This window comes from Heterodontus francisci, chromosome 13 (genome assembly GCF_036365525.1).
Source record: "Heterodontus francisci isolate sHetFra1 chromosome 13, sHetFra1.hap1, whole genome shotgun sequence".
Classification (NCBI taxonomy): domain Eukaryota; kingdom Metazoa; phylum Chordata; class Chondrichthyes; order Heterodontiformes; family Heterodontidae; genus Heterodontus; species Heterodontus francisci.
The window spans coordinates 120,657,349-120,684,126 of record NC_090383.1 but is presented as its reverse complement, the minus strand read 5'-3'; the positions used below and the strand labels follow the sequence as shown (position 1 = coordinate 120,684,126).

Below are 26,778 nucleotides of genomic sequence, written 5' to 3'. Positions count from 1 at the left end.
AGGGTCTCAGTCTCTCAGGGAGATATCTGGACACTGACTGGGGTCAGTCTCTCAGGGAGATATCTGGACACTGACTAGGGTCTCAGTCTCTCAGGGAGATATCTGGACACTGACTGGGTTCTCAGTCTCTCAGGGAGATATCTGGACACTGACTGGGGTCTCAGTCTCTCAGGGAGATATCTGGACACTGACTGGGGTCTCAGTCTCTCAGGGAGATATCTGGACACTGACTGGGGTCTCAGTCTCTCAGGGAGACATCTGGACACTGATTGGATTCTCAGTCTCTCAGGGAGATATCTGGACACTGACTAGTGTCTCAGTCTCTCAGGGAGATATCTGGACACTGACTGGGTTCTCAGTCTCTCAGGGAGATATCTGGACACTGACTGGGGTCTTAGTCTCTCAGGGAGATATCTGGACGCTGACTAGGGTCTCAGTCTCTCAGGGAGACATCTGGACACTGACTAGGGTCTCAGTCTCTCAGGGAGATATCTGGACACAGACTGGGGTCTCAGTCTCTCAGGGAGATATCTGGACACTGACTAGGGTCTCAGCCTCTCAGGGAGATATCTGGACACTGACTGGGGTCTCAGTCTCTCAGGGAGATATCTGGACACTGACTGGGTTCTCAGTCTCTCAGGGAGATATCTGGACACTGACTGGGGTCTTAGTCTCTCAGGGAGATATCTGGACACTGACTAGGGTCTCAGTCTCTCAGGGAGATATCCGGACACTGACTGGGTTCTCAGTCTCTCAGGGAGATATCTGGACACTGACTGGGGTCTCAGTCTCTCAGGGAGACATCTGGACACTGATTGGGTTCTCAGTCTCTCAGGGAGATATCTGGACACTGACTGGGGTCTCGGTCTCTCAGGGAGATATCTGGACACTGACTGGGGTCTTAGTCTCTCAGGGAGATATCTGGACACTGACTCGGGTCTCAGTCTCTCAGGGAGATATCTGGACACTGACTGGGGTCTCGGTCTCTCAGGGAGATATCTGGACACTGACTGGGGTCTCAGTCTCTCAGGGAGATATCTGGACACTGACTGGGTTCTCAGTCTCTCAGGGAGATATCTGGACACTGACTGGGGTCTCAGTCTCTCAGGGAGATATCTGGACACTTACTGGGTTCTCAGTCTCTCAGGGAGATATCTGGACACTGATTAGGGTCTCAGTCTCTCAGGGAGATATCTGGACACTGACTGGGGTCTCAGTCTCTCGGGGAGATATCTGGACACTGACTGGGGTCTCAGTCTCTCAGGGAGATATCTGGACACTGACTGGGTTCTCAGTCTCTCAGGGAGACATCTGGACACTGACTGGGGTCTCGGTCTCTCAGGGAGATATCTGGACACTGACTGGATTCTCAGTCTCTCAGGGAGATATCTGGACACTGACTGGGGTCTTAGTCTCTCAGGGAGATATCTGGACACTGACTGGGGTCTAAGTCTCTCAGGGAGATATCTGGACACTGACTGGGGTCTCGGTCTCTCAAGGAGATATCTGGACACTGACTGGGGTCTCAGTCTCGGGGAGATATCTGGACACTGACTGGGGTCTCAGTCTCTCAGGGAGATATCTGGACGCTGACTGAGATCTCAGTCTCTCGGGGAGATATCTGGACACTGACTGAGATCTCAGTCTCTCAGGGAGATATCTGGACACTGACTGGGGTCTCAGTCTCTCGGGGAGATATCTGGACACAGACTGGGGTCTCGGTCACTCAAGGAGATATCTGGACACTGACTGGGGTCTTGGTCACTCAGGGAGATATCTGGACACAGACTGGGGTCTCGGTCTCTCAAGGAGATATCTGGACACTGACTGGGGTCTCAGTCTCTCAGGGAGATATCTGGACACTGACTGGGGTCTCAGTCTCGGGGAGATATCTGGACACTGACTGGGGTCTCAGTCTCTCAGGGAGATATCTGGACACTGACTGAGATAGTCTCTCGGGGAGATATCTGGACACTGACTGAGATCTCAGTCTCTCGGGGAGATATCTGGACACTGACTGAGATCTCAGTCTCTCGGGGAGATATCTGGACACTGACTGGGGTCTCAGTCTCTCAGGGAGATATCTGGACACTGATTGGGGTCTCAGTCTCTCGGGGAGATATCTGGACACAGACTGGGGTCTCGGTCTCTAAAGGAGATATCTGGACACTGACTGAGATCTCAGTCTCTCGGGGAGATATCTGGACACTGACTGGGGTCTCAGTCTCTCAGGGAGATATCTGGACACTGATTGGGGTCTCAGTCTCTCGGGGAGATATCTGGACACAGACTGGGGTCTCAGTCTCTCAGGGAGATATCTGGACACTGACTGAGATCTCAGTCTCTCGGGGAGATATCTGGACACTGACTGGGGTCAGTCTCTCAGGGAGATATCTGGACACTGACTGGGGTCTCAGTCTCTCGGGGAGATATCTGGACACAGACTGGGGTCCCGGTCACTCAAGGAGTTATCTGGACACTGACTGGGGTCTTGGTCACTCAGGGAGCTATCTGGACACTGACTGGGGTCTCGGTCTCTCAAGGAGATATCTGGACACTGACTGGGGTCTCAGTCTCTCAGGGAGACATCTGGACACTGACTGGAGTCTCAGTCTCTCGGGGAGATATCTGGACACAGACTGGGGTCTCGGTCTCTCAAGGAGATATCTGGACACTGACTGGGGTCTCAGTCTCTCGGGGAGATATCTGGACACAGACTGGGGTCTCGGTCTCTCAAGGAGATATCTGGACACTGACTGGGGTCTTGGTCACTCAGGGAGCTATCTGGACACTGACTGGGGTCTCGGTCTCTCATGGAGATATTTGGACACTGACTAGGTTCTCAGTCTCTCAGGGAGATATCTAGACACTGACTGGGGTCAGTCTCTCGGGGAGATATCTGGACACTGACTGGGGTCTCAGTCTCTCGGGGAGATATCTGGACACAGACTGGGGTCTCGGTCACTCAAGGAGATATCTGGACACTGACTGGGGTCTTGGTCACTCAGGGAGATATCTGGACACAGACTGGGGTCTCGGTCTCTCAAGGAGATATCTGGACACTGACTGGGGTCTCAGTCTCTCAGGGAGATATCTGGACACTGACTGGGGTCTCAGTCTCGGGGAGATATCTGGACACTGACTGGGGTCTCAGTCTCTCAGGGAGATATCTGGACACTGACTGAGATAGTCTCTCGGGGAGATATCTGGACACTGACTGAGATCTCAGTCTCTCGGGGAGATATCTGGACACTGACTGAGATCTCAGTCTCTCGGGGAGATATCTGGACACTGACTGGGGTCTCAGTCTCTCAGGGAGATATCTGGACACTGATTGGGGTCTCAGTCTCTCGGGGAGATATCTGGACACAGACTGGGGTCTCGGTCTCTAAAGGAGATATCTGGACACTGACTGAGATCTCAGTCTCTCGGGGAGATATCTGGACACTGACTGGGGTCTCAGTCTCTCAGGGAGATATCTGGACACTGATTGGGGTCTCAGTCTCTCGGGGAGATATCTGGACACAGACTGGGGTCTCAGTCTCTCAGGGAGATATCTGGACACTGACTGGGGTCTTAGTCTCTCAGGGAGATATCTGGACACTGACTGGGGTCTAAGTCTCTCAGGGAGATATCTGGACACTGACTGGGGTCTCGGTCTCTCAAGGAGATATCTGGACACTGACTGGGGTCTCAGTCTCGGGGAGATATCTGGACACTGACTGGGGTCTCAGTCTCTCAGGGAGATATCTGGATGCTGACTGAGATCTCAGTCTCTCGGGGAGATATCTGGACACTGACTGAGATCTCAGTCTCTCAGGGAGATATCTGGACACTGACTGGGGTCTCAGTCTCTCGGGGAGATATCTGGACACAGACTGGGGTCTCGGTCACTCAAGGAGATATCTGGACACTGACTGGGGTCTTGGTCACTCAGGGAGATATCTGGACACAGACTGGGGTCTCGGTCTCTCAAGGAGATATCAGAACACTGACTGGGGTCTCAGTCTCTCAGGGAGATATCTGGACACTGACTGGGGTCTCAGTCTCGGGGAGATATCTGGACACTGACTGGGGTCTCAGTCTCTCAGGGAGATATCTGGACACTGACTGAGATAGTCTCTCGGGGAGATATCTGGACACTGACTGAGATCTCAGTCTCTCGGGGAGATATCTGGACACTGACTGAGATCTCAGTCTCTCGGGGAGATATCTGGACACTGACTGGGGTCTCAGTCTCTCAGGGAGATATCTGGACACTGATTGGGGTCTCAGTCTCTCGGGGAGATATCTGGACACAGACTGGGGTCTCGGTCTCTAAAGGAGATATCTGGACACTGACTGAGATCTCAGTCTCTCGGGGAGATATCTGGACACTGACTGGGGTCTCAGTCTCTCAGGGAGATATCTGGACACTGATTGGGGTCTCAGTCTCTCGGGGAGATATCTGGACACAGACTGGGGTCTCAGTCTCTCAGGGAGATATCTGGACACTGACTGAGATCTCAGTCTCTCGGGGAGATATCTGGACACTGACTGGGGTCAGTCTCTCAGGGAGATATCTGGACACTGACTGGGGTCTCAGTCTCTCGGGGAGATATCTGGACACAGACTGGGGTCTCGGTCACTCAAGGAGTTATCTGGACACTGACTGGGGTCTTGGTCACTCAGGGAGCTATCTGGACACTGACTGGGGTCTCGGTCTCTCAAGGAGATATCTGGACACTGACTGGGGTCTCAGTCTCTCAGGGAGACATCTGGACACTGACTGGAGTCTCAGTCTCTCGGGGAGATATCTGGACACAGACTGGGGTCTCGGTCTCTCAAGGAGATATCTGGACACTGACTGGGGTCTCAGTCTCTCGGGGAGATATCTGGACACAGACTGGGGTCTCGGTCTCTCAAGGAGATATCTGGACACTGACTGGGGTCTTGGTCACTCAGGGAGCTATCTGGACACTGACTGGGGTCTCGGTCTCTCATGGAGATATTTGGACACTGACTAGGTTCTCAGTCATTCGGGGAGATATCTGGACACTGACTGGGTTCTCAGTCTCTCAGGGAGATATCTAGACACTGACTGGGGTCAGTCTCTCGGGGAGATATCTGGACACTGACTGGGGTCTCAGTCTCTCGGGGAGATATCTGGACACAGACTGGGGTCTCGGTCTCTCGGGGAGATATCTGGACACTGACTGGGGTCTCAGTCTCTCGGGGAGATATCTGGACACTGACTGGGGTCAGTCTCTCAGGGAGATATCTGGACACTGACTGGGGTCTCAGTCTCTCGGGGAGATATCTGGACACAGACTGGGGTCTCGGTCACTCAAGGAGTGATCTGGACACTGACTGGGGTCTTGGTCACTCAGGGAGCTATCTGGACACTGACTGGGGTCTCGGTCTCTCAAGGAGATATCTGGACACTGACTGGGGTCTCAGTCTCTCAGGGAGACATCTGGACACTGACTGGAGTCTCAGTCTCTCGGGGAGATATCTGGACACAGACTGGGGTCTCGGTCTCTCAAGGAGATATCTGGACACTGACTGGGGTCTCAGTCTCTCGGGGAGATATCTGGACACAGACTGGGGTCTCGGTCTCTCAAGGAGATATCTGGACACTGACTGGGGTCTTGGTCACTCAGGGAGCTATCTGGACACTGACTGGGGTCTCGGTCTCTCATGGAGATATTTGGACACTGACTAGGTTCTCAGTCTCTCAGGGAGATATCTAGACACTGACTGGGGTCAGTCTCTCGGGGAGATATCTGGACACTGACTGGGGTCTCAGTCTCTCGGGGAGATATCTGGACACAGACTGGGGTCTCGGTCACTCAAGGAGATATCTGGACACTGACTGGGGTCTTGGTCACTCAGGGAGATATCTGGACACAGACTGGGGTCTCGGTCTCTCAAGGAGATATCTGGACACTGACTGGGGTCTCAGTCTCTCAGGGAGATATCTGGACACTGACTGGGGTCTCAGTCTCGGGGAGATATCTGGACACTGACTGGGGTCTCAGTCTCTCAGGGAGATATCTGGACACTGACTGAGATAGTCTCTCGGGGAGATATCTGGACACTGACTGAGATCTCAGTCTCTCGGGGAGATATCTGGACACTGACTGAGATCTCAGTCTCTCGGGGAGATATCTGGACACTGACTGGGGTCTCAGTCTCTCAGGGAGATATCTGGACACTGATTGGGGTCTCAGTCTCTCGGGGAGATATCTGGACACAGACTGGGGTCTCGGTCTCTAAAGGAGATATCTGGACACTGACTGAGATCTCAGTCTCTCGGGGAGATATCTGGACACTGACTGGGGTCTCAGTCTCTCAGGGAGATATCTGGACACTGATTGGGGTCTCAGTCTCTCGGGGAGATATCTGGACACAGACTGGGGTCTCAGTCTCTCAGGGAGATATCTGGACACTGACTGAGATCTCAGTCTCTCGGGGAGATATCTGGACACTGACTGGGGTCAGTCTCTCAGGGAGATATCTGGACACTGACTGGGGTCTCAGTCTCTCGGGGAGATATCTGGACACAGACTGGGGTCTCGGTCACTCAAGGAGTTATCTGGACACTGACTGGGGTCTTGGTCACTCAGGGAGCTATCTGGACACTGACTGGGGTCTCGGTCTCTCAAGGAGATATCTGGACACTGACTGGGGTCTCAGTCTCTCAGGGAGACATCTGGACACTGACTGGAGTCTCAGTCTCTCGGGGAGATATCTGGACACAGACTGGGGTCTCGGTCTCTCAAGGAGATATCTGGACACTGACTGGGGTCTCAGTCTCTCGGGGAGATATCTGGACACAGACTGGGGTCTCGGTCTCTCAAGGAGATATCTGGACACTGACTGGGGTCTTGGTCACTCAGGGAGCTATCTGGACACTGACTGGGGTCTCGGTCTCTCATGGAGATATTTGGACACTGACTAGGTTCTCAGTCATTCGGGGAGATATCTGGACACTGACTGGGTTCTCAGTCTCTCAGGGAGATATCTAGACACTGACTGGGGTCAGTCTCTCGGGGAGATATCTGGACACTGACTGGGGTCTCAGTCTCTCGGGGAGATATCTGGACACAGACTGGGGTCTCGGTCTCTCAAGGAGATATCTGGACACTGACTGGGGTCTTGGTCACTCAGGGAGCTATCTGGACACTGACTGGGGTCTCGGTCTCTCATGGAGATATCTGGACACTGACTGGGTTCTCAGTCTCTCGGGGAGATATCTGGACACTGACTGGGATCTCAGTCTCTCGGGGAGATATCTGGACACTGACTGGGGTCTCAGTCTCTCAGGGAGATATCTGGACACTGACTAGGGTCTCAGTCTCTCAGGGAGATATCTGGACACTGACTAGGGTCAGTCTCTCAGGGAGATATCTGGACACTGACTAGGGTCTCAGTCTCTCAGGGAGATATCTGGACACTGACTGGGTTCTCAGTCTCTCAGGGAGATATCTGGACACTGACTGGGGTCTCAGTCTCTCAGGGAGACATCTGGACACTGACTGGGGTCTCAGTCTCTCAGGGAGATATCTGGACACAGACTGGGGTCTCAGTCTCTCGGGGAGACATCTGGACACTGATTGGATTCTCAGTCTCTCAGGGAGATATCTGGACACTGACTAGTGTCTCAGTCTCTCAGGGAGATATCTGGACACTGACTGGGTTCTCAGTCTCTCAGGGAGATATCTGGACACTGACTGGGGTCTTAGTCTCTCAGGGAGATATCTGGACACTGACTGGGGTCTCAGTCTCTCAGGGAGATATCTGGACACTGACTGGGGTCTCAGTCTCTCAGGGAGATATCTGGACACTGACTAGGGTCTCAGTCTCTCAGGGAGATATCTGGACACTGACTGGGGTCTCAGTCTCTCAGGGAGATATCTGGACACTGACTGGGTTCTCAGTCTCTCAGGGAGATATCTGGACACTGACTGGGGTCTTAGTCTCTCAGGGAGATATCTGGACACTGACTAGGGTCTCAGTCTCTCAGGGAGATATCTGGACACTGACTGGGTTCTCAGTCTCTCAGGGAGATATCTGGACACTGACTGGGGTCTCAGTCTCTCAGGGAGACATCTGGACACTGACTGGGTTCTCAGTCTCTCAGGGAGATATCTGGACACTGACTGGGGTCTCAGTCTCTCAGGGAGACATCTGGACACTGATTGGGTTCTCAGTCTCTCAGGGAGATATCTGGACACTGACTGAGATAGTCTCTCGGGGAGATATCTGGACACTGACTGAGATCTCAGTCTCTCGGGGAGATATCTGGACACTGACTGAGATCTCAGTCTCTCGGGGAGATATCTGGACACTGACTGGGGTCTCAGTCTCTCAGGGAGATATCTGGACACTGATTGGGGTCTCAGTCTCTCGGGGAGATATCTGGACACAGACTGGGGTCTCGGTCTCTAAAGGAGATATCTGGACACTGACTGAGATCTCAGTCTCTCGGGGAGATATCTGGACACTGACTGGGGTCTCAGTCTCTCAGGGAGATATCTGGACACTGATTGGGGTCTCAGTCTCTCGGGGAGATATCTGGACACAGACTGGGGTCTCAGTCTCTCAGGGAGATATCTGGACACTGACTGAGATCTCAGTCTCTCGGGGAGATATCTGGACACTGACTGGGGTCAGTCTCTCAGGGAGATATCTGGACACTGACTGGGGTCTCAGTCTCTCGGGGAGATATCTGGACACAGACTGGGGTCTCGGTCACTCAAGGAGTTATCTGGACACTGACTGGGGTCTTGGTCACTCAGGGAGCTATCTGGACACTGACTGGGGTCTCGGTCTCTCAAGGAGATATCTGGACACTGACTGGGGTCTCAGTCTCTCAGGGAGACATCTGGACACTGACTGGAGTCTCAGTCTCTCGGGGAGATATCTGGACACAGACTGGGGTCTCGGTCTCTCAAGGAGATATCTGGACACTGACTGGGGTCTCAGTCTCTCGGGGAGATATCTGGACACAGACTGGGGTCTCGGTCTCTCAAGGAGATATCTGGACACTGACTGGGGTCTTGGTCACTCAGGGAGCTATCTGGACACTGACTGGGGTCTCGGTCTCTCATGGAGATATTTGGACACTGACTAGGTTCTCAGTCTTTCGGGGAGATATCTGGACACTGACTGGGTTCTCAGTCTCTCAGGGAGATATCTAGACACTGACTGGGGTCAGTCTCTCGGGGAGATATCTGGACACTGACTGGGGTCTCAGTCTCTCGGGGAGATATCTGGACACAGACTGGGGTCTCGGTCACTCAAGGAGATATCTGGACACTGACTGGGGTCTTGGTCACTCAGGGAGATATCTGGACACAGACTGGGGTCTCGGTCTCTCAAGGAGATATCTGGACACTGACTGGGGTCTCAGTCTCTCAGGGAGATATCTGGACACTGACTGGGGTCTCAGTCTCGGGGAGATATCTGGACACTGACTGGGGTCTCAGTCTCTCAGGGAGATATCTGGACACTGACTGAGATAGTCTCTCGGGGAGATATCTGGACACTGACTGAGATCTCAGTCTCTCGGGGAGATATCTGGACACTGACTGAGATCTCAGTCTCTCGGGGAGATATCTGGACACTGACTGGGGTCTCAGTCTCTCAGGGAGATATCTGGACACTGATTGGGGTCTCAGTCTCTCGGGGAGATATCTGGACACAGACTGGGGTCTCGGTCTCTAAAGGAGATATCTGGACACTGACTGAGATCTCAGTCTCTCGGGGAGATATCTGGACACTGACTGGGGTCTCAGTCTCTCAGGGAGATATCTGGACACTGATTGGGGTCTCAGTCTCTCGGGGAGATATCTGGACACAGACTGGGGTCTCAGTCTCTCAGGGAGATATCTGGACACTGACTGAGATCTCAGTCTCTCGGGGAGATATCTGGACACTGACTGGGGTCAGTCTCTCAGGGAGATATCTGGACACTGACTGGGGTCTCAGTCTCTCGGGGAGATATCTGGACATAGACTGGGGTCTCGGTCACTCAAGGAGTTATCTGGACACTGACTGGGGTCTTGGTCACTCAGGGAGCTATCTGGACACTGACTGGGGTCTTGGTCTCTCAAGGAGATATCTGGACACTGACTGGGGTCTCAGTCTCTCAGGGAGACATCTGGACACTGACTGGAGTCTCAGTCTCTCGGGGAGATATCTGGACACAGACTGGGGTCTCGGTCTCTCAAGGAGATATCTGGACACTGACTGGGGTCTCAGTCTCTCGGGGAGATATCTGGACACAGACTGGGGTCTCGGTCTCTCAAGGAGATATCTGGACACTGACTGGGGTCTTGGTCACTCAGGGAGCTATCTGGACACTGACTGGGGTCTCGGTCTCTCATGGAGATATTTGGACACTGACTAGGTTCTCAGTCTTTCGGGGAGATATCTGGACACTGACTGGGTTCTCAGTCTCTCAGGGAGATATCTAGACACTGACTGGGGTCAGTCTCTCGGGGAGATATCTGGACACTGACTGGGGTCTCAGTCTCTCGGGGAGATATCTGGACACAGACTGGGGTCTCGGTCTCTCAAGGAGATATCTGGACACTGACTGGGGTCTTGGTCACTCAGGGAGCTATCTGGACACTGACTGGGGTCTCGGTCTCTCATGGAGATATCTGGACACTGACTGGGTTCTCAGTCTCTCGGGGAGATATCTGGACACTGACTGGGATCTCAGTCTCTCGGGGAGATATCTGGACACTGACTGGGGTCTCAGTCTCTCAGGGAGATATCTGGACACTGACTAGGGTCTCAGTCTCTCAGGGAGATATCTGGACACTGACTAGGGTCAGTCTCTCAGGGAGATATCTGGACACTGACTAGGGTCTCAGTCTCTCAGGGAGATATCTGGACACTGACTGGGTTCTCAGTCTCTCAGGGAGATATCTGGACACTGACTGGGGTCTCAGTCTCTCAGGGAGACATCTGGACACTGACTGGGGTCTCAGTCTCTCAGGGAGATATCTGGACACTGACTGGGGTCTCAGTCTCTCAGGGAGACATCTGGACACTGATTGGATTCTCAGTCTCTCAGGGAGATATCTGGACACTGACTAGTGTCTCAGTCTCTCAGGGAGATATCTGGACACTGACTGGGTTCTCAGTCTCTCAGGGAGATATCTGGACACTGACTGGGGTCTCAGTCTCTCAGGGAGATATCTGGACACTGACTAGGGTCTCAGTCTCTCAGGGAGATATCTGGACACTGACTGGGGTCTCAGTCTCTCAGGGAGTTATCTGGACACTGACTGGGTTCTCAGTCTCTCAGGGAGATATCTGGACACTGACTGGGGTCTTAGTCTCTCAGGGAGATATCTGGACACTGACTAGGGTCTCAGTCTCTCAGGGAGATATCTGGACACTGACTGGGTTCTCAGTCTCTCAGGGAGATATCTGGACACTGACTGGGGTCTCAGTCTCTCAGGGAGACATCTGGACACTGACTGGGTTCTCAGTCTCTCAGGGAGATATCTGGACACTGACTGGGGTCTCAGTCTCTCAGGGAGACATCTGGACACTGATTGGGTTCTCAGTCTCTCAGGGAGATATCTGGACACTGACTGGGGTCTCGGTCTCTCAGGGAGATATCTGGACACTGACTGGGGTCTCAGTCTCTCAGGGAGATATCTGGACACTGACTGGGTTCTCAGTCTCTCAGGGAGATATCTGGACACTGACTGGGGTCTCAGTCTCTCAGGGAGATATCTGGACACTGACTGGGTTCTCAGTCTCTCAGGGAGATATCTGGACACTGATTGGGGTCTCAGTCTCTCAGGGAGATATCTGGACACTGACTGGGGTCTCAGTCTCTCGGGGAGATATCTGGACACTGACTGGGGTCTCAGTCTCTCAGGGAGATATCTGGACACTGACTGGGTTCTCAGTCTCTCGGGGAGACATCTGGACACTGACTGGGGTCTCGGTCTCTCAGGGAGATATCTGGACACTGACTGGATTCTCAGTCTCTCAGGGAGATATCTGGACACTGACTGGGGTCTTAGTCTCTCAGGGAGATATCTGGACACTGACTGGGGTCTTAGTCTCTCAGGGAGACATCTGGACACTGACTGGGGTCTCAGTCTCTCAGGGAGACATCTGGACACTGACTGGGGTCTCAGTCTCTCAGGGAGATATCTGGACACTGACTGGGGTCTCAGTCTCTCAGGGAGATATCTGGACACTGACTGGGGTCTCAGTCTCTCAGGGAGATATCTGGACACTGACTGGGGTCTCAGTCTCTCAGGGAGATATCTGGACACTGACTGGGGTCTCAGTCTCTCAGGGAGATATCTGGACACTGACTGGGGTCTCGGTCTCTCAGGGAGATATCTGGACACTGACTGGGGTCTCGGTCTCTCAGCGAGATATCTGGACACTGACTGGGGTCTCAGCCTCTCAGGGAAATGATCAAACCCTTGTTGGCTCCACTTTTAATCAAACATGAAATGTCCTGCTCTAGTATCAGGAGGCAGAGTTACTGAAGCATCTAGCGGAAAAGCGGGAGCACGAACGGGAAGTGATCCAGAAAGCCATTGAGGAAAACAACAACTTCATCAAGATGGCCAAAGAGAAACTGGAGCAGAGAAATGAGATCCAGAAGGAGAACCGTGAGGCCCATCTGGCAGCAATGTTGGAACGTCTCCAGGAGAAGGTGAGATGTTCCAGTTCTGTTCTACTGTCTGCTTCCAGGGATTCAGAACTTTTCTTCACTGTTAATTCCACAACTACTCACTCTCTCATAAAAGAAATCCGGCTGTAATGAGTCAGACTTTGGATTCAGTGTATCTGGCCTCGAAATTGGATTGAACTAGAATGGGGAATGTTCCCAGAGCTATGCACGCTGCTCATGGTGAACAAGACTGGAGACAAGGCCAAGGAGGATATCAGTACATCGGCCTCATATTTCCAGTGAACGTTGGATGACAATCCCAGGGTGAGGGAGGGTTTCAGCAAGATCGACTGAGTCAGACAACAGCTCAGGTTGTCGAGAGACTGCAGGGGATGGGCATCCCTGCAGATTGTATGTGGAGCTGGGGAGGGCTCAGCATAGATTTGTGACGTGTGGGTCATGACCGACTAGCATGGAAGAGTAATTTGAACAAATCAGTAGCTCGGTGGATGAGATGATTCCAGCCACATTGTTGATAAGGACTTCTTGAAAGTATTTGATGAGGATCCGCACAAGAAAATAACAAATATAAAAGCACGTGGAATTGGAGATAACTTTTGACATGGGTTAACAATTAATTGGGAGGGCAGGAGACAGAGAGAAGGGAAGAAGGGCAGGTAATGAGTATCTAACCCCGTGTTGTACCTGTCCTGGGAGTGTTTGGTGGGACAGTGTAGAGGGAGCTTTACTCTGTATCTAACCCCGTGCTGTACCTGTCCTGGGAATGTTTGATGGGACAGTGTAGAGGGAGCTTTACTCTGTATCTAACCCCGTGCTGTACCTGTCCTGGGAATGTTTGATGGGACAGTGTAGAGGGAGCTTTACTCTGTATCTAACCCCGTGCTGTACCTGTCCTGGGAGTGTTTGATGGGGGACAGTGTAGAGGGAGGTTTACTCTGTATCTAACCGTCGTGCTGTACCTGTCCTGGGGAGTGTTTGATGGGACAGTGAGTGTAGAGGGAGCTTTCCTCTGTATCTAACTGTATTCTGTGTTTATCGACTCTCTAATAGCTGGTTATTTTATTCCAGGACAGGCGTGCAGAGGAGGTCCGAGAAAATAAAAGGCTGAGAGCCAAAGCAGCACGATAGAGGATCCTGGATTAGGACCGACTCCTGTCTGAACATCCCACCAAGCATTTATTTGTAAATATTTGACCAGAACAAACAACACAGCCAGTTTGAGAGGGAGAGGAAACTCCGTCAACTGGGGAAATTTAATCAAATATAAATTCCATTCCTTGCACTTGGTCCAGTCTGCAGTCCAGTCTTGGCCCAGTCTGCAGTCCAGTCTTGGCCCAGTCTGCAGTCCAGTCTGGAGTCTGGTTCGGTCTTGGTCCAGTCTATGGTCTGGTCTGGTCTGCACTTGGTCCAGTTTGCAGTCTGGTCTGGTCCGGTCTTGGCCCGGTCTGTAATCTGATTCCTCTGATTCGTGATCAATGATGCAACAATGATTGGAAAGTGATTTTTTAAAATTTATTACTGAAACTAATTTACATATTTAAAAAAAATCATTTGAGCTATGAAAAAGCACAAACCGCACCCAGACTTGTGACAAACAATTCCACTCTTTAAATTAATTTCTGTGCTTGCAGCAAGAGATTGACAACACAAACCAGGAGCTTAATATCTGACGCTACTCCCACTCCCACTCCCAAATTCTCTCACATTGGCCCATCTGGGTTAACACCCTTACTTTGTACAAATGTATATTTTTAAATTAATTTTTATTTCAACCCTTGCTGTTGTTACAACCAGGTGAGAAAGGGATCTAGGGTTCCCTCTCAGCTGTCACCTGGTCTTACCGTAACAGGATTTAATTTTAAACACACTTTGTTTTTAGCTCCTCCTCAGTGAATCCTTGTTCACCAATTTCCAATTATAAGGCAAAGAAAGTAGCCAAACAGGTTTTCTTAGGTTTAAAGAAAAAATGTTGAAATTTATTAAATTTAAGCTCTAATTCAGTTAATGCTTACGGATAACCGACGCACCCACGCTAGCATGCATACGTGATACACACATGCAGATAGAGACAGAAATGAGCGGAAGAAAAATCAAGTGGAAAAGTTTGAGGCAATATCTGAACAGTTGTTGTTACTGTGCTTCGAGCTCACTGTAGAGTCCTTGATTGTAGGTAGATCTTGCTTTTCATTGGGGCCCAGTATTTTTCTTAAACCTTGTTCGCTGCAGGAGACCTTTCTCTCTTGGGGTTTATGTGTCTTCAGTGGATTTGGAGTTCTGTGAGAAAGAAAGGGAGAGCCAGACAGGAGAGGCTGTGGCAGGCTAGCCAGGAGAGGTCTTTTCAGTCCAGGAAAAACAGACATTCTGAGTTCAAACTATTTGTACGATTTAGAAAAACCTAGGTTGCCAAGCAGGTTAGTCATGTGACTAGCTGATCTGACCATGTCTGTTTGTGGATTCTCTGGTCTTAGCCTACTCTGGAATGTCTCTTCTTGCACACAATACCTGGTGCTCAAAGTCCATTGTGGGTTAAATTGGAGCAGGGAATAGCCCCTTTGTCCTTCCAAACACTGGTCGTTGATATGCAAAAAATGTTTTTCCAGCCAAGGGCCTGGTGATTTGTTTAAGAAAGTCCTTTCTTCACTTCAGCAACAGTTTGAAATTTAATGCATACATGGCGAAATTAATATGTCTCATTCTTGGCAGTTGGGGGCCTGCTTGACACCTCCACATCCAGCGGAATGAAATGCAATTTGAGAAAAGTGCATTTCATTGAAAGGGTCGAGAGAAAATATAAGATACAGAAAAAAACAAGCATTTCTCTCATTCATTCACAAATCCTAAAACTTATTAAAATTACCACCCCCCCCCCCCCCCCCACCCTTTTTGGCATCCCAGTAAATATTGTGTTTTTTTGGGGGGGGAAGTTTCTCTTTAGTTTGCCCATTTCCATGGCTGCCTAGGGTCTTTGTGATGGTTTGGTTTCATTTGAGACCCCGGGGCAAGGCATCTGCGATAATGTTGCTTTTCCCTGCGATGTGGGTAATTTTTAAATGGTAGGGTTATAGGAGCAAGCTCCAGCGAAACAGCCTGGCATTTTGGGCCTTGAACCTCTCCACAGAAGTCAGGGGGTTATGGTCAATGTATCCGTCTGCACATAGATGCTGAAGTGCTGGAGAGCAAGCAACATCCCCAGCATCTCCTTTACTACGGTGGCGTATCTTTTCTGGTGCCGATTTAGATTTTGGAGAAGTACTCCACTGGTCTCTCAGTCCACGTATTATCATCCTCAAGCAGGACAGCAACTACCCCTCGCTCACTGGCATCAACTGCCACTTTATAGGGTTTATCGAAGTTGGGAACTGCCAGGACAGGTTCGTTCGTCAATATGGCCTTTAGCCTCTCGAAAGCAGTTTGGCACTTTTCTGACAACACCACTTTCACTTTTTTCTGCTGTAAGTCCGTTAGTGGGGCAGCTATAGTGCTGAAATTTGGAACGAACTTGCGGTGAAACCCGCGCATTCCCCAGGCAACGCAATGATTTCCCGTTTTGAGGTAGGGGTTTGTACTTTTGCTGCCCTGGGTAGCACTGGCCCCTGTCCTACCACATGCCCGAGGTCACTTGGGCCTTAGCGAACCCGCTGTTGGCAAAGTTTACTACCAGGTGGGCTGCCCTCATTCGTCTAATTGGGCCAAGTGATCCCCCCAGGTCTCGCTGTATACCAGCAGATCATCTAGGTTATACCACACAGTTGGGTAGGCCAGACACCATCCGGATCGCCAGTCTTTATAACGTGGCTGAGGCATTCTTTAACCGAAAAGGCATTACTTGGCATTGAAATTGGCTATCTGGGGTGACAAATGCGGATATCTCCTTGGCTTGGTGGGGTTAAGGCAACTTTCCAATATCCCTTTAGTAAATCCATTTTTGTGATGTAGGTGGCATTCCCCACTCTATCAATGCAGTCCTCCAGGTGGGGAATGGGATAGGAGTCTGCTCTGATCACGGCATTGACTTCCCGGTAATCAATGCCGAGCCGGGCAGAGCCATTGGGCTTGGGCACTAGCACCACTGGAGAACTCCGGCTGCTCTGACTGGGCTCAATCAGGTTGTTGTCTAGCATATACCTGATTTCCTCCCAAACCTGGGCCAATTCCTGGGGGCCCATGCAGTAAGGGTTCTGTTTAATGGGAGCGGTCTCTCCCACCTCCGCCTCATGTAGGGCTGAAGTCGTCCACCCTGGTGTGTCCTTGTAGACTTCCTTAGAGGTGGTGAGCAGCCTGGCCAGGGCTCCTCTTTGTTCCACCTCTAAATAGGAGAGTGTGGTGTCCAGGTTATTTAACACTACGTTGTTAATCAACCGGGCAGGAGGGGTTCAATGTGGGACTCCCCCAAGCCTTCCACTAGCTCGTCCCCATGGTCCTGATCGTCCCCTTCCTCCCGGACTGTCTGACAGACCTGTGCCTGTCTGTCCCCTTCCCAGCTGTGATATTGCTTTAATACGTTAATGTGGTACAGCCTCTGTTTTTTTTTCTTCAGTCTGGGGTGTCGATTAAATAATTTACCTGGCTGATTCCTTTTGCCACTTGGTATGGGCTATTGAATTGGGAATAATACCAATACGTGGTCCCCAGGCCAAAGGGTTCTGTCTTTGGCATGTTTATCAGCCTGCCTTTTCATAGCTGCCTGGGAGGCCTTGAAGTGCTCCTGAGCCATTGCGCAGGCCCTCGTGAGCCACTCCCGGAACATGGAAATGTAATCCAACATAGGCAACTCACCCTGGTGCCCCAAAAACCTCTCTTTGACTAGTTTCAGGGGGCCTCTCACCTCGTGTCCATAAACTTGTTCAAAGGGACTAAAACCAGTGGACTCATTGGCGAATCCCTGGTGGCAAACAGGAGGAGTTCCAGCCCTTTGTCCCAGTCATGGGGGTACTCATAGCAGTGGGACCTGATCATTGACTTTAGGGTCTGGTGGTACCCTTCTAATGCCCCTTGGGCCTGGGGGTGGTAGGCTGAGGACTTTAGTTGGGTTATGCCCAGGTTGCCCATGACGTTTTGAAAGACTCCAGACGTGAAATTAGTGCCCTGATCTGTCCTGATTTCGACCAGCAGGCCATAGACAGTGAAGATCTGGGTTAGCCCCTCGACCGCCACATTTGCAGAGATAGTTCGTAGGGCAATGGCCTCTGGGAATCGGGTAGCGCCATCCATGATGGTGAGGAGATACTGGTGGCCCCCCCACCCCAGTTTTCGGGAGGGGTTCCACACAGTCCACCAACACTTGTCTGAAGAGTTCCCCAAAAGTTGGAATGGGAATTAGGGGGCCAGGTATTATTGCAGTTTGGGGCTTCCCCACCACCTGGCACATGTGGTCAGTTTTGCAGAATTCCACCACATCTTTCTGGAGTTGTGGCCAGTCAAAATGCCACCTTATGTGGGCTTGGGTTTTCCATACCCTGACATGTCCTGCCATGGGAAGCTCGTGGGCCAGTCCTAGTATTTCTTTTCGGTACCTCGGGGGCACCACTATTTGATGAACCACTGCCCACTCCTCGTCGGTTGGTCTATGAGGGGGTCTCCATTTTCTCATCGGAATCACATTTCTCATATAGTAGCACTCAGGGACTCCCTCTGCTTCTTTCTCGGTTTGGGCAGTTTGTGCTAATTTCCTTAATACGGGGTCGGCTTGCTGAGCCTCGACCAGGGGAGACCTGTCTAGTTCATCCTTTGGGTCATCAAATTCCCCAAAGAATGTTTCAGACAACCAGAAGGGAAAGTCATCTATCTGCAGTACCAGTCAGTCACCCCTGGGGGAGCTGATTTGGCCATGGACCGAGTTACCTCACAATCAGCGAAGGTGCCCGGGACCTTCTCCTATAATTGCTCGTTCTCACTGACCTCTTTTGGTCTTTCTAACACGACTGGGGAAAATACTACCTTCACCCCCGCCAGATCATTATTTAGGAGCAGGTTCATCCCATCCACAGGCAAACTAGAGATAATCCCTACGGTCACTAGTCCCGAAACTAGATCGCATTCCAGGTGCACCCGGTGTAAATGTACGGGCCGATATCGCCCTCCGATACCATTCACTAACACTCTGACCTTCACGGCACTCTCAGGGGGAAAGGTCAGGCCTTTTCCCTGCAGAAGAGATTGGATGGCCCCTTCCTTTTTGGCTAGAGGATCACCCCCTGTGTCTCCTCCTTTTCTTTCTCTCCCAGGACTGCTTGGGCTCCTATCACTTTCCCACCATTTGGCCTTTTCGGATTTCTGGGGGTGATTAGGAAAGGTTCTCCCCTGGGAAACCAAACCTATAAATCAAAGCAAACTCATCGGCCAGAATGGCTGCTTGCTGGGCTCCCTGAACCCACTACATGGGTCTTTATGGAGAGTGGGAGAGAGTTTTTAAATTCTTCTTACAGAATTACTTCTCTGAGATTCTCGTAGCTGAGCTGTACTTTTACATCCCTCAGCCACTGGTCAAAAGCCAGCTGCTTACTTCTCTCAAACCCCAGATAAGTTTGATTAGTTTGCTTCATAAGGGTTCTAAACTTTTGGCGATAGGCTTCCAGTACTAATTCATATGCCCTTAGGATAGCATTTTTTTGTCAGTTCATAGTTTGATGAACTCTCATCTGGCAACAGGGAATGAACCTCATGGGCTTTTCTGATTAGCTTGCTTTGTAGTATAAGAGGCCAGGTCTCAGCTGGTTATTTTAGCTGCCTTGCCAGTTTCTCAAATGACACAAAAATGCTTCTACATCCTCCTCATTGAAGTTTGGGATTAGTTGAGCTAGTTTTAACAATTCTGTACCCAGCCCTGAATATTCTTTCTTTCTCCCTCTCCTGCCTCCTTCTCTCTTTTTCCCTTTCCTCTAATTCAAGTTTCCTCTGTTCCAATTATATCTTTGCTAACAATACCCTGTCGGAGTCTGCTTCTAACCGTTTCTGCTTCTTCAGGTTCAAGGGAAAAATGGTTGGCCACTAGCCTTAGGAGTTCGGACCTCCTAGCCTTGCCACGTACAGTGATCCCACACTGCTCAGCCATTTTCCTCAACTCCTCCATAGACAGTGCTTTTAACTTATCCCAAGTTACTTCACCCTGGCTTGGAGAGCTACTAGCTTCAGTTGCAGACATGTTCATATTCAATCACACACAACCACAAGAAAACATGCATTGAAATCTTGCCCTTTTTTGATCGGGAACAATTTGGCTTCCCACTTCCAATTTCTCTCATTTGTCTGTGGGTAAAATCTAGGGCGGTAGCCCCCAAATTTCTGTTACGACCAGGTGAGAAAGGGGTCTAGGGGTCCCTCTGAGCTGTCACCTGGTCTTACCGTAACTGGGTTTAATTTTAAACACACCGTGTTTTTAGCTCCCCCTTGGCGAATCCTTGTTCACTAACTTGCAATTATAAGGCAAAGAAAGTAGCCAAACAGGTTTTCTTAGGCTTAAAGAAAAAATGTTGAACTTTATTAACACTAATTTGGTTAGTGCCTATGGATCTGTGACACACCCACACTAGCATGCATACATGAGACATACATGCAGATAGAGACAGAAAACAGCAGAAGAAAAATCAAGCGGAAAAGTTTGAGGCAATCTCTGAAGACGGTTTTTGTTACAGTTCTTCAAGCTCACTGTAGAGTCCTTGATTGTAGGTAGATCTTGCTCTTCATTGGGGCCCAGTTTTCTTCTTAAACCTTGTTCATTGTAGGAGACCTTTCTCTCTTGGGGTTCATATGTCGTCAGTGGATTTGGAGTTCGGTGAGAAAGAGAGGGAGAGCCAGACAGGAGAGGTCTTTTCAGTCCAGGAGCAAACAGACAGTCTGCGGTCTCTGATTTCAAACTGTTTGTACAATTCAGAAAAACCCAGGTTGCCAAGCAGGTTAGTCATGTGACTAGCTGGTCTGACCATGTCTGTTTGTGGATTCTCTGGTCTTAGCCGCCCCTGAAATGTCTCTTCTTACACACAATACCTGGTGCTCAAAGTCCATTGTGGGTTAAATTGGAGCAGGGAATAGCCCCTTTGTCTTTCCAAGCAATGGCTGTTAGTATGCAAAAAATGTTTTTCTAGCCAAGGGCCTGGTGATTTTTTTAAACACATCTTTTCTTCACTTCAGCAACAGTTTGAAATTTAATGTCCACATGGTGAAATTAATATGCCTCACTCTTGGCAGGTGAGGGGGGTCTAGTATGACACTGCCAAGATAGTAAAGTTTTAAAAAATAACCTCCCCATAAAGATATCCTGAGGCCCATACCCACACACACCCTCCGACACACACACACACACACCCTCCGACACACGCACACACACACCCTCCGACACACACCCACACACACCCTCCGACACACACACACACACACACACACACTCCGACACACGCACACACACACACTCCGACACACACACACACACACACACTCCGACACACGCACACACACACACTCCGACACACACACACACACACACACTCCGACACACGCACACACACACCCTCCGACACACGCACACACTCCGACACACACACACACTCCGACACACGCGCACACACACACTCCGACACACACACACACTCCGACACACACACACACACACTCCGACACACGCACACACACACCCTCCGACACACACACACACACTCCGACACACACACACTCCGACACACACACACACACACTCCGACACACGCACACACACACCCTCCGACACACACACACACACACTCCGACACACGCACACACTCCGACACACACACACTCCGACGCGCATACTCTCCGACACACACACACATACTCCGACACACACGGACACACACACCCCTTAACAATCCACGCCTGCCACCACGGGCCCATTGTGGCTGCAGTGTGTATTATCTGTAAGATGCACCACAGCAAAGAAGAGAGAACTTGCACATCGATAGCGCCTTTCACAACGTCTGCACGTCCACGAGCACTTCACAGCCAATTAAGTACTTTTAAAGTGTAGTCATGGCTGTAATGTAGGAAATGCAGCAGTCAATTTGTGCACAGCAAGATCCCACAAACAGCAATGTTTTGGTAAAGTTGGTGAAGGGATAAATATTGATCAGGACACCAGGGAGAATTCCCCTGCTCTCCTTTCAATAGTGGGTATGGGATGGTTTACATCCACCTGAGAGGGCAAATGGAGTCTCAATTTAACATCTCATTCAAAAGACGGCACTCCCTCAGTACTGACCCTCCGACAGTGCGGCACTTCCTCAGTACTGCCCCTCTGACAGAAACTTCACACGCTAGTAATCGGTGTGTAAATGTAACTGCTCGCTCCCTAATTCCGCCTTCACTGCCTGCTCAGAACTGTTACTTCATCTCAATAAAATATTATCTGGTGTCCTGGACTCTGGGTCTACATTGTGTCTGGCTGCATAGTTCCCTTTCCACTGATTGTCCTGATCCTAACCTTAACCCTTCACTTGGTGTTAATGGGATGTTCACGGGACACAATGAAGGCAGAGCCTCTCTGTTACTTAGCGTTAACTGAGGGAGGGAGGGAGGGAGAGTGTCAGTATTAACCAAGATGGCGAACACTAGCATTAATTGTACAGAGTAGAGCTGGACGGTGAATGAGGGTGAGAGAATGGCAGTATGTTGTGGGATTTTATTGTCTGGGCCAGCCGTCTGTCGTCAGAATCTAACTGAGGAACTCGGAGCCAGGCTGTCTGGCTACCCAGGGTGAAGGCCTGTGCGGTGCTCGGTGTTAACTCCTGACACGGCCTCCTCTCACAACTCTGCCTCGATGGGATAAGGAAGACGAGTGTACAATCACGTCCTGTTCGAAGTACGTGCTGGGTTGATGCTGACAGCTGTACATTGATGGACTGCACTATTAACATCGCTGAGTTTCCAGGAACCTGGCACTGATCCAATTTTTGAATGATGACAGATCAGTATGTCAATTCATTGCAGTGTAAAGGTGGAAAGATACTCATTCAGTCACTGAGTAGGCGCAGTGATGTCAGCAGTGGTGCGATGCATATTACATTAATAACTGGGTCATTGCAATCCTCAACACACTTTTCCGTTAATTTTCCCTTTCAGTTTTTCTACCATTGCTTTTCTGAGGTGCCGGTTTTTCCATGAGGTCAGGAGGTCAGGACTAGTGCTCCTCCGGGCCCCTACCCAGCACTCACTCTTCCCCCAAGCTGCCATTTTCCTTGGCCACTGATTGCCAGTGAGTCACTTGTTGTGGTAATTAGCATCAGACCAATCTAGTCCTTCACCAACAACAGGGCAAGGTGGGCCCACCCCCCCCCCCACCACCACTGAAACTCAACTCCCACTGAGACAGCTGAACTCTGCAGTGTTGAGATGTTGAGAATATGTTTCCACTGGTGGGGGAATCTCGAACTAGGGGACATAGTTACAGATTAAGGAGTTACAATTAAAACTGAGATACAAAGGAATTTCTTCTCTCAGAGGGTGGTGAATGTCTGGAATTCTCTACCTCAGGAAGCTGTGGCGACTAGATCACTAAATGTATTTAAGGAGGATGTAGATAGATTTTTGAAATCTCGGGGAGTTGAGGATTATGCAGAGCAGGCCTGAAAGAGGAGTTGAGGCCTGGGACAGATCGGCCATGATCTTATTGAATGGTGGGGCAGGCTCGAGGGGCTGAATGGCCTACTCCTGCTCTTATTTCTTATGTTTTTATGGGTAGCCTCTCTCCCTCAGTATTGTTACCCAGCATGTCCTACATTGCATGCTGCATCACTCAGTGAGCCTCTGACAAACTCCAAACAGGTGGCGTTAATGGAACATGGGGACAGGAGTAGGCCATTCAGCCCCTCAAGCCTGTTCTGCCATGCAATGAGATCATGGCTGATCCGTGACCTAATTCCATATCTAACTGGGTGAGGAGCTCTGAAAGTAGGAATTCTGTCTGGTATTTAAACTTTGCTAGATCTGCCTTGCTGTGACGAGATTATCAGTGAGATTGTCATGGAGCTGAGGGGGCTAACTTAATGACCACTATGTCTTTGAGAGGATTAACTCTATAATGGAAGTGGTGCTGGGAGTGTTAACTCCGAGGGAGATAGTGCTGAGAGGGTTAACTCTGAGGGAGGTGGTGGCTGGGAGAGTTAACTCTGAGGGAGATAGTGCTGGGAGGGTTAACACTGAGGGAGGTGGTGCTGGGAGGGTTAACACTGAGGGAGGTGGTGCTGGGAGGGTTAACTCTGAGAGGGATAGTGCTGGGAGGGTTAACTCTGAGGCGGATGGTGCTGAGAGGGTTAACTCCAAGGGGGATGGTGCTGAGAGGGTTAACTCCAAGGGGGATGGTGCAGGGAGGGTTAATTCTGAGGCGGGTGGTGCTGAGAGGGTTAACTCTGAAGGTGATGATGCTGGGAGGGTTGACTCCAAGAGGGATGGTGCAGGGAGGGTTAATTCTGAGGCGGATGGTGCTGAGAGGGTTAACTCCAAGGGGGATGGTGCAGGGAGGGTTAATTCTGAGGCGGGTGGTGCTGAGAGGGTTAACTCTGAGGGAGATGATGCTGGGAGGGTTAATTCTGAAGGAGGTGGTGCTGGGAGGGTTAACTCTGAAGGGGATGGTGCTGGGAGGGTTAACTCTGAGGCGGATGGTGCTGGGAGGGTTAACTCTGAGGGAGGTGGTGCTGAGAGGGTTAACTCTGAGGGAGGTGGTGCTGGGAGGGTTAACTCCAAGGGGGATGGTGCTGGGAGGGTTAACTCTGAGGGAGATAGGGTTGGGAGGGTTAACTCTGAGGGGGATGGTGCTGGGAGGGTTAACTCTGAGGGAGATAGTGTTGGGAGGGTTAACTCTGAGGGGTATGGTGCTGGGAGGGTTAACTCTGAGGGAGATAGTGTTGGGAGGGTTAACTCTGAGGGGGAAGGTGCTGGGAGGGTTAACTCTGAGGGAGATAGTGTTGGGAGGGTTAACTCTGAGGGGGAAGGTGCTGGGAGGGTTAACTCTGAGGGAGGTGGTGCTGCGAGGGTTAACTGAGGGAGATAGTGTTGGGAGGGTTAACTCTGAGGGGGATGGTGCTGGGAGGGTTAACTCTGAGGGGGATGGTGCTGGGAGGGTTAACTCTGAAGGGGATGGTGTTGGGAGGGTTAACTCTGAGGGGGATGGTGCTGGGAGGGTTAACTCTGAGGGAGATAGTGTTGAGAGGGTTAACTCTGAGGGAGGTGGTGCTGCGAGGGTTAACTGTGTGCTGACCAAAATAATGAGTTTCTAAACAATCAGCAATTTCCACTCCTGTGAGCTCTCGTCACTCAGTGACCCTGATGGAAAGTTCCGCTCTGCACCCAGAGAAACCAGGCCACAGGGCTCGGAGGGATGTAGACTCATGGATTCACGATTCATTACTTGAGTTTTACCCCAGATATTACCTAAGTTCACTGGCAGCACCTACTGATGTCGGCGTCCTTCACGACCCCTACGATCTGGAATGTTCCTTCACCTGGCTCCAATATTTAGGTAAATGTAGTGAGCCTGGGGTTGAATAGAGACTATACTCCAGAATTGGAGTATATCACACCCACACGATCAAATTCATTTAACAGATTAAAAAAAAAGACTTGTATTTCTACAAACCTTTCACAACCTCCGAATGTCCCAAAGCACTTTACAGCCAATGAAGTGCTTTTGAAGTCCAGTTACTGTTGTAACATAGGAAACACAGCAGTCAATTTGTGCACAGCAAGATCCCACAAACAGCAATGTGGTAATGACCAGATAATCTTTTTTAGTGATGTTGATTGAGGGATAAATATTGGCCAAGACACCAGGGAGAAATCCCCTTGTCTTGTTTGAAATAGTGCCATGGGATCTTCTGTGTTCACCTGAGATGTCAGAAGAGGCCTTGGTTCAACGTCTCATCGGAAAGACGGCACCTCTGACAGTGCAGCACTCCCTCAGTACTGCACAGGGAGTGTCAGCCTGGATTTTTGTGCTCATGTGCAGTGGGTCTTGACCTCATAATCATCTGCCTCAGAGGCGAGAGTATGACCCACTGGTCATACTTTTAATAAAATAAAAATAAAAGTAAAATAAAAAGATGATGAGTCATTGCACACGCAACCGGTGGAATATCTGTACAGGTTCTTTCAATCTCTTGATGACCACCTGCCACCAATGTCCCGCCTTCGCTCTCCCAACATTGGTCATCAGACATGTCCATCCTCTTGGAGCCCCACCTTCCCAGGCTCAGTTAGCCAATTGGATAATCCTTGATTGTTGAAGAGCTTTTTATCCCCCTCCAATATTACTATAATAAATGAGCAAATCTGTTCACAAATGCAAAAAAAAAGCACCATTTTTTGAAATACTGCTATATTTTTCTGCTGGGTTTCTTTCAGATGTACCAAGGTAATCAATATTTAATTCCTAGCGACACCAAGACAACACTGGAGGGTTGGTGACTCTGATTACAATCAGCCTTAACTGTCGGTGCTATAACCAGCCTCCATGTCATTTCTCTGGATGTCTTTGCCAATTAAGGGGAAACATGACATAAGTATCCAAAATTATGAGGAGTTTTGATAGAGCAAGGTGGGAGAAACATTTTCTTCTGACAAGTCGCTTGGTAACCAAAGGCCATAGATTGAAAATATTCAGTTGAAGAACGAGAGAGGAAAGAAGGAGAAATTTCTTCCCACAGATGGACTTCATTGGAATGTACTGCCTGAAAAGCTGAGGGAATCAGGTTCCACAGACACTTTCAAAAGGCAATTGGGCATGTGCTTGAAGAGGACTGGTTTGTAGAGTAATGGGGAAGAGTAGGGAAGTGGCACCAAATTGGACAGAATTTTCAAAGAGCTGGCACAAGTGTGGTGGACTGAATGGCCTCATTCTCTGCTCTGTTATTCTATCTCCCATGACGGTTACAGTTAGAGATCAGCAACAACCACAGCAATTCACAGCCAAGCTACAAGAGGCTCACAGTAACACTCAGGATTCAGCACACAGCATGTCTGTACCCTGTGTCAATCCAGACAGCAGGTAGCAATATTGAAACATAGAAAAAAATAGGAGCAGGAGTAGGCCATTCGGCCCTTCGAGCCTGCACCACCATTCAATACCATCATGGCTGATCATCTAAACTCAG

The 26,778-nt window shown here is 50.3% G+C and overlaps 1 protein-coding gene across 2 annotated transcripts in view; it reads left to right on the top strand.

Moving 5' to 3' along the window:
• LOC137376663 (stathmin-4-like) overlaps positions 1–15,603 on the top strand; it is a 58,234-nt gene extending 42,631 nt beyond the window's left edge. The window contains exons 5-6 of one of the 2 annotated variants that reach the window (XM_068045638.1): positions 12,497–12,688; positions 13,736–15,603. In XM_068045638.1, coding sequence (XP_067901739.1) covers positions 12,497–12,688; positions 13,736–13,795 — 252 coding nt within the window. In that variant the 3' untranslated portion in view covers positions 13,796–15,603. The remainder of the gene's footprint in view (positions 1–12,496; positions 12,689–13,735) is intronic. The other variant, XM_068045639.1, reaches the window with a different exon arrangement.
• The last annotated feature ends 11,175 nt before the right edge of the window (positions 15,604–26,778 follow it).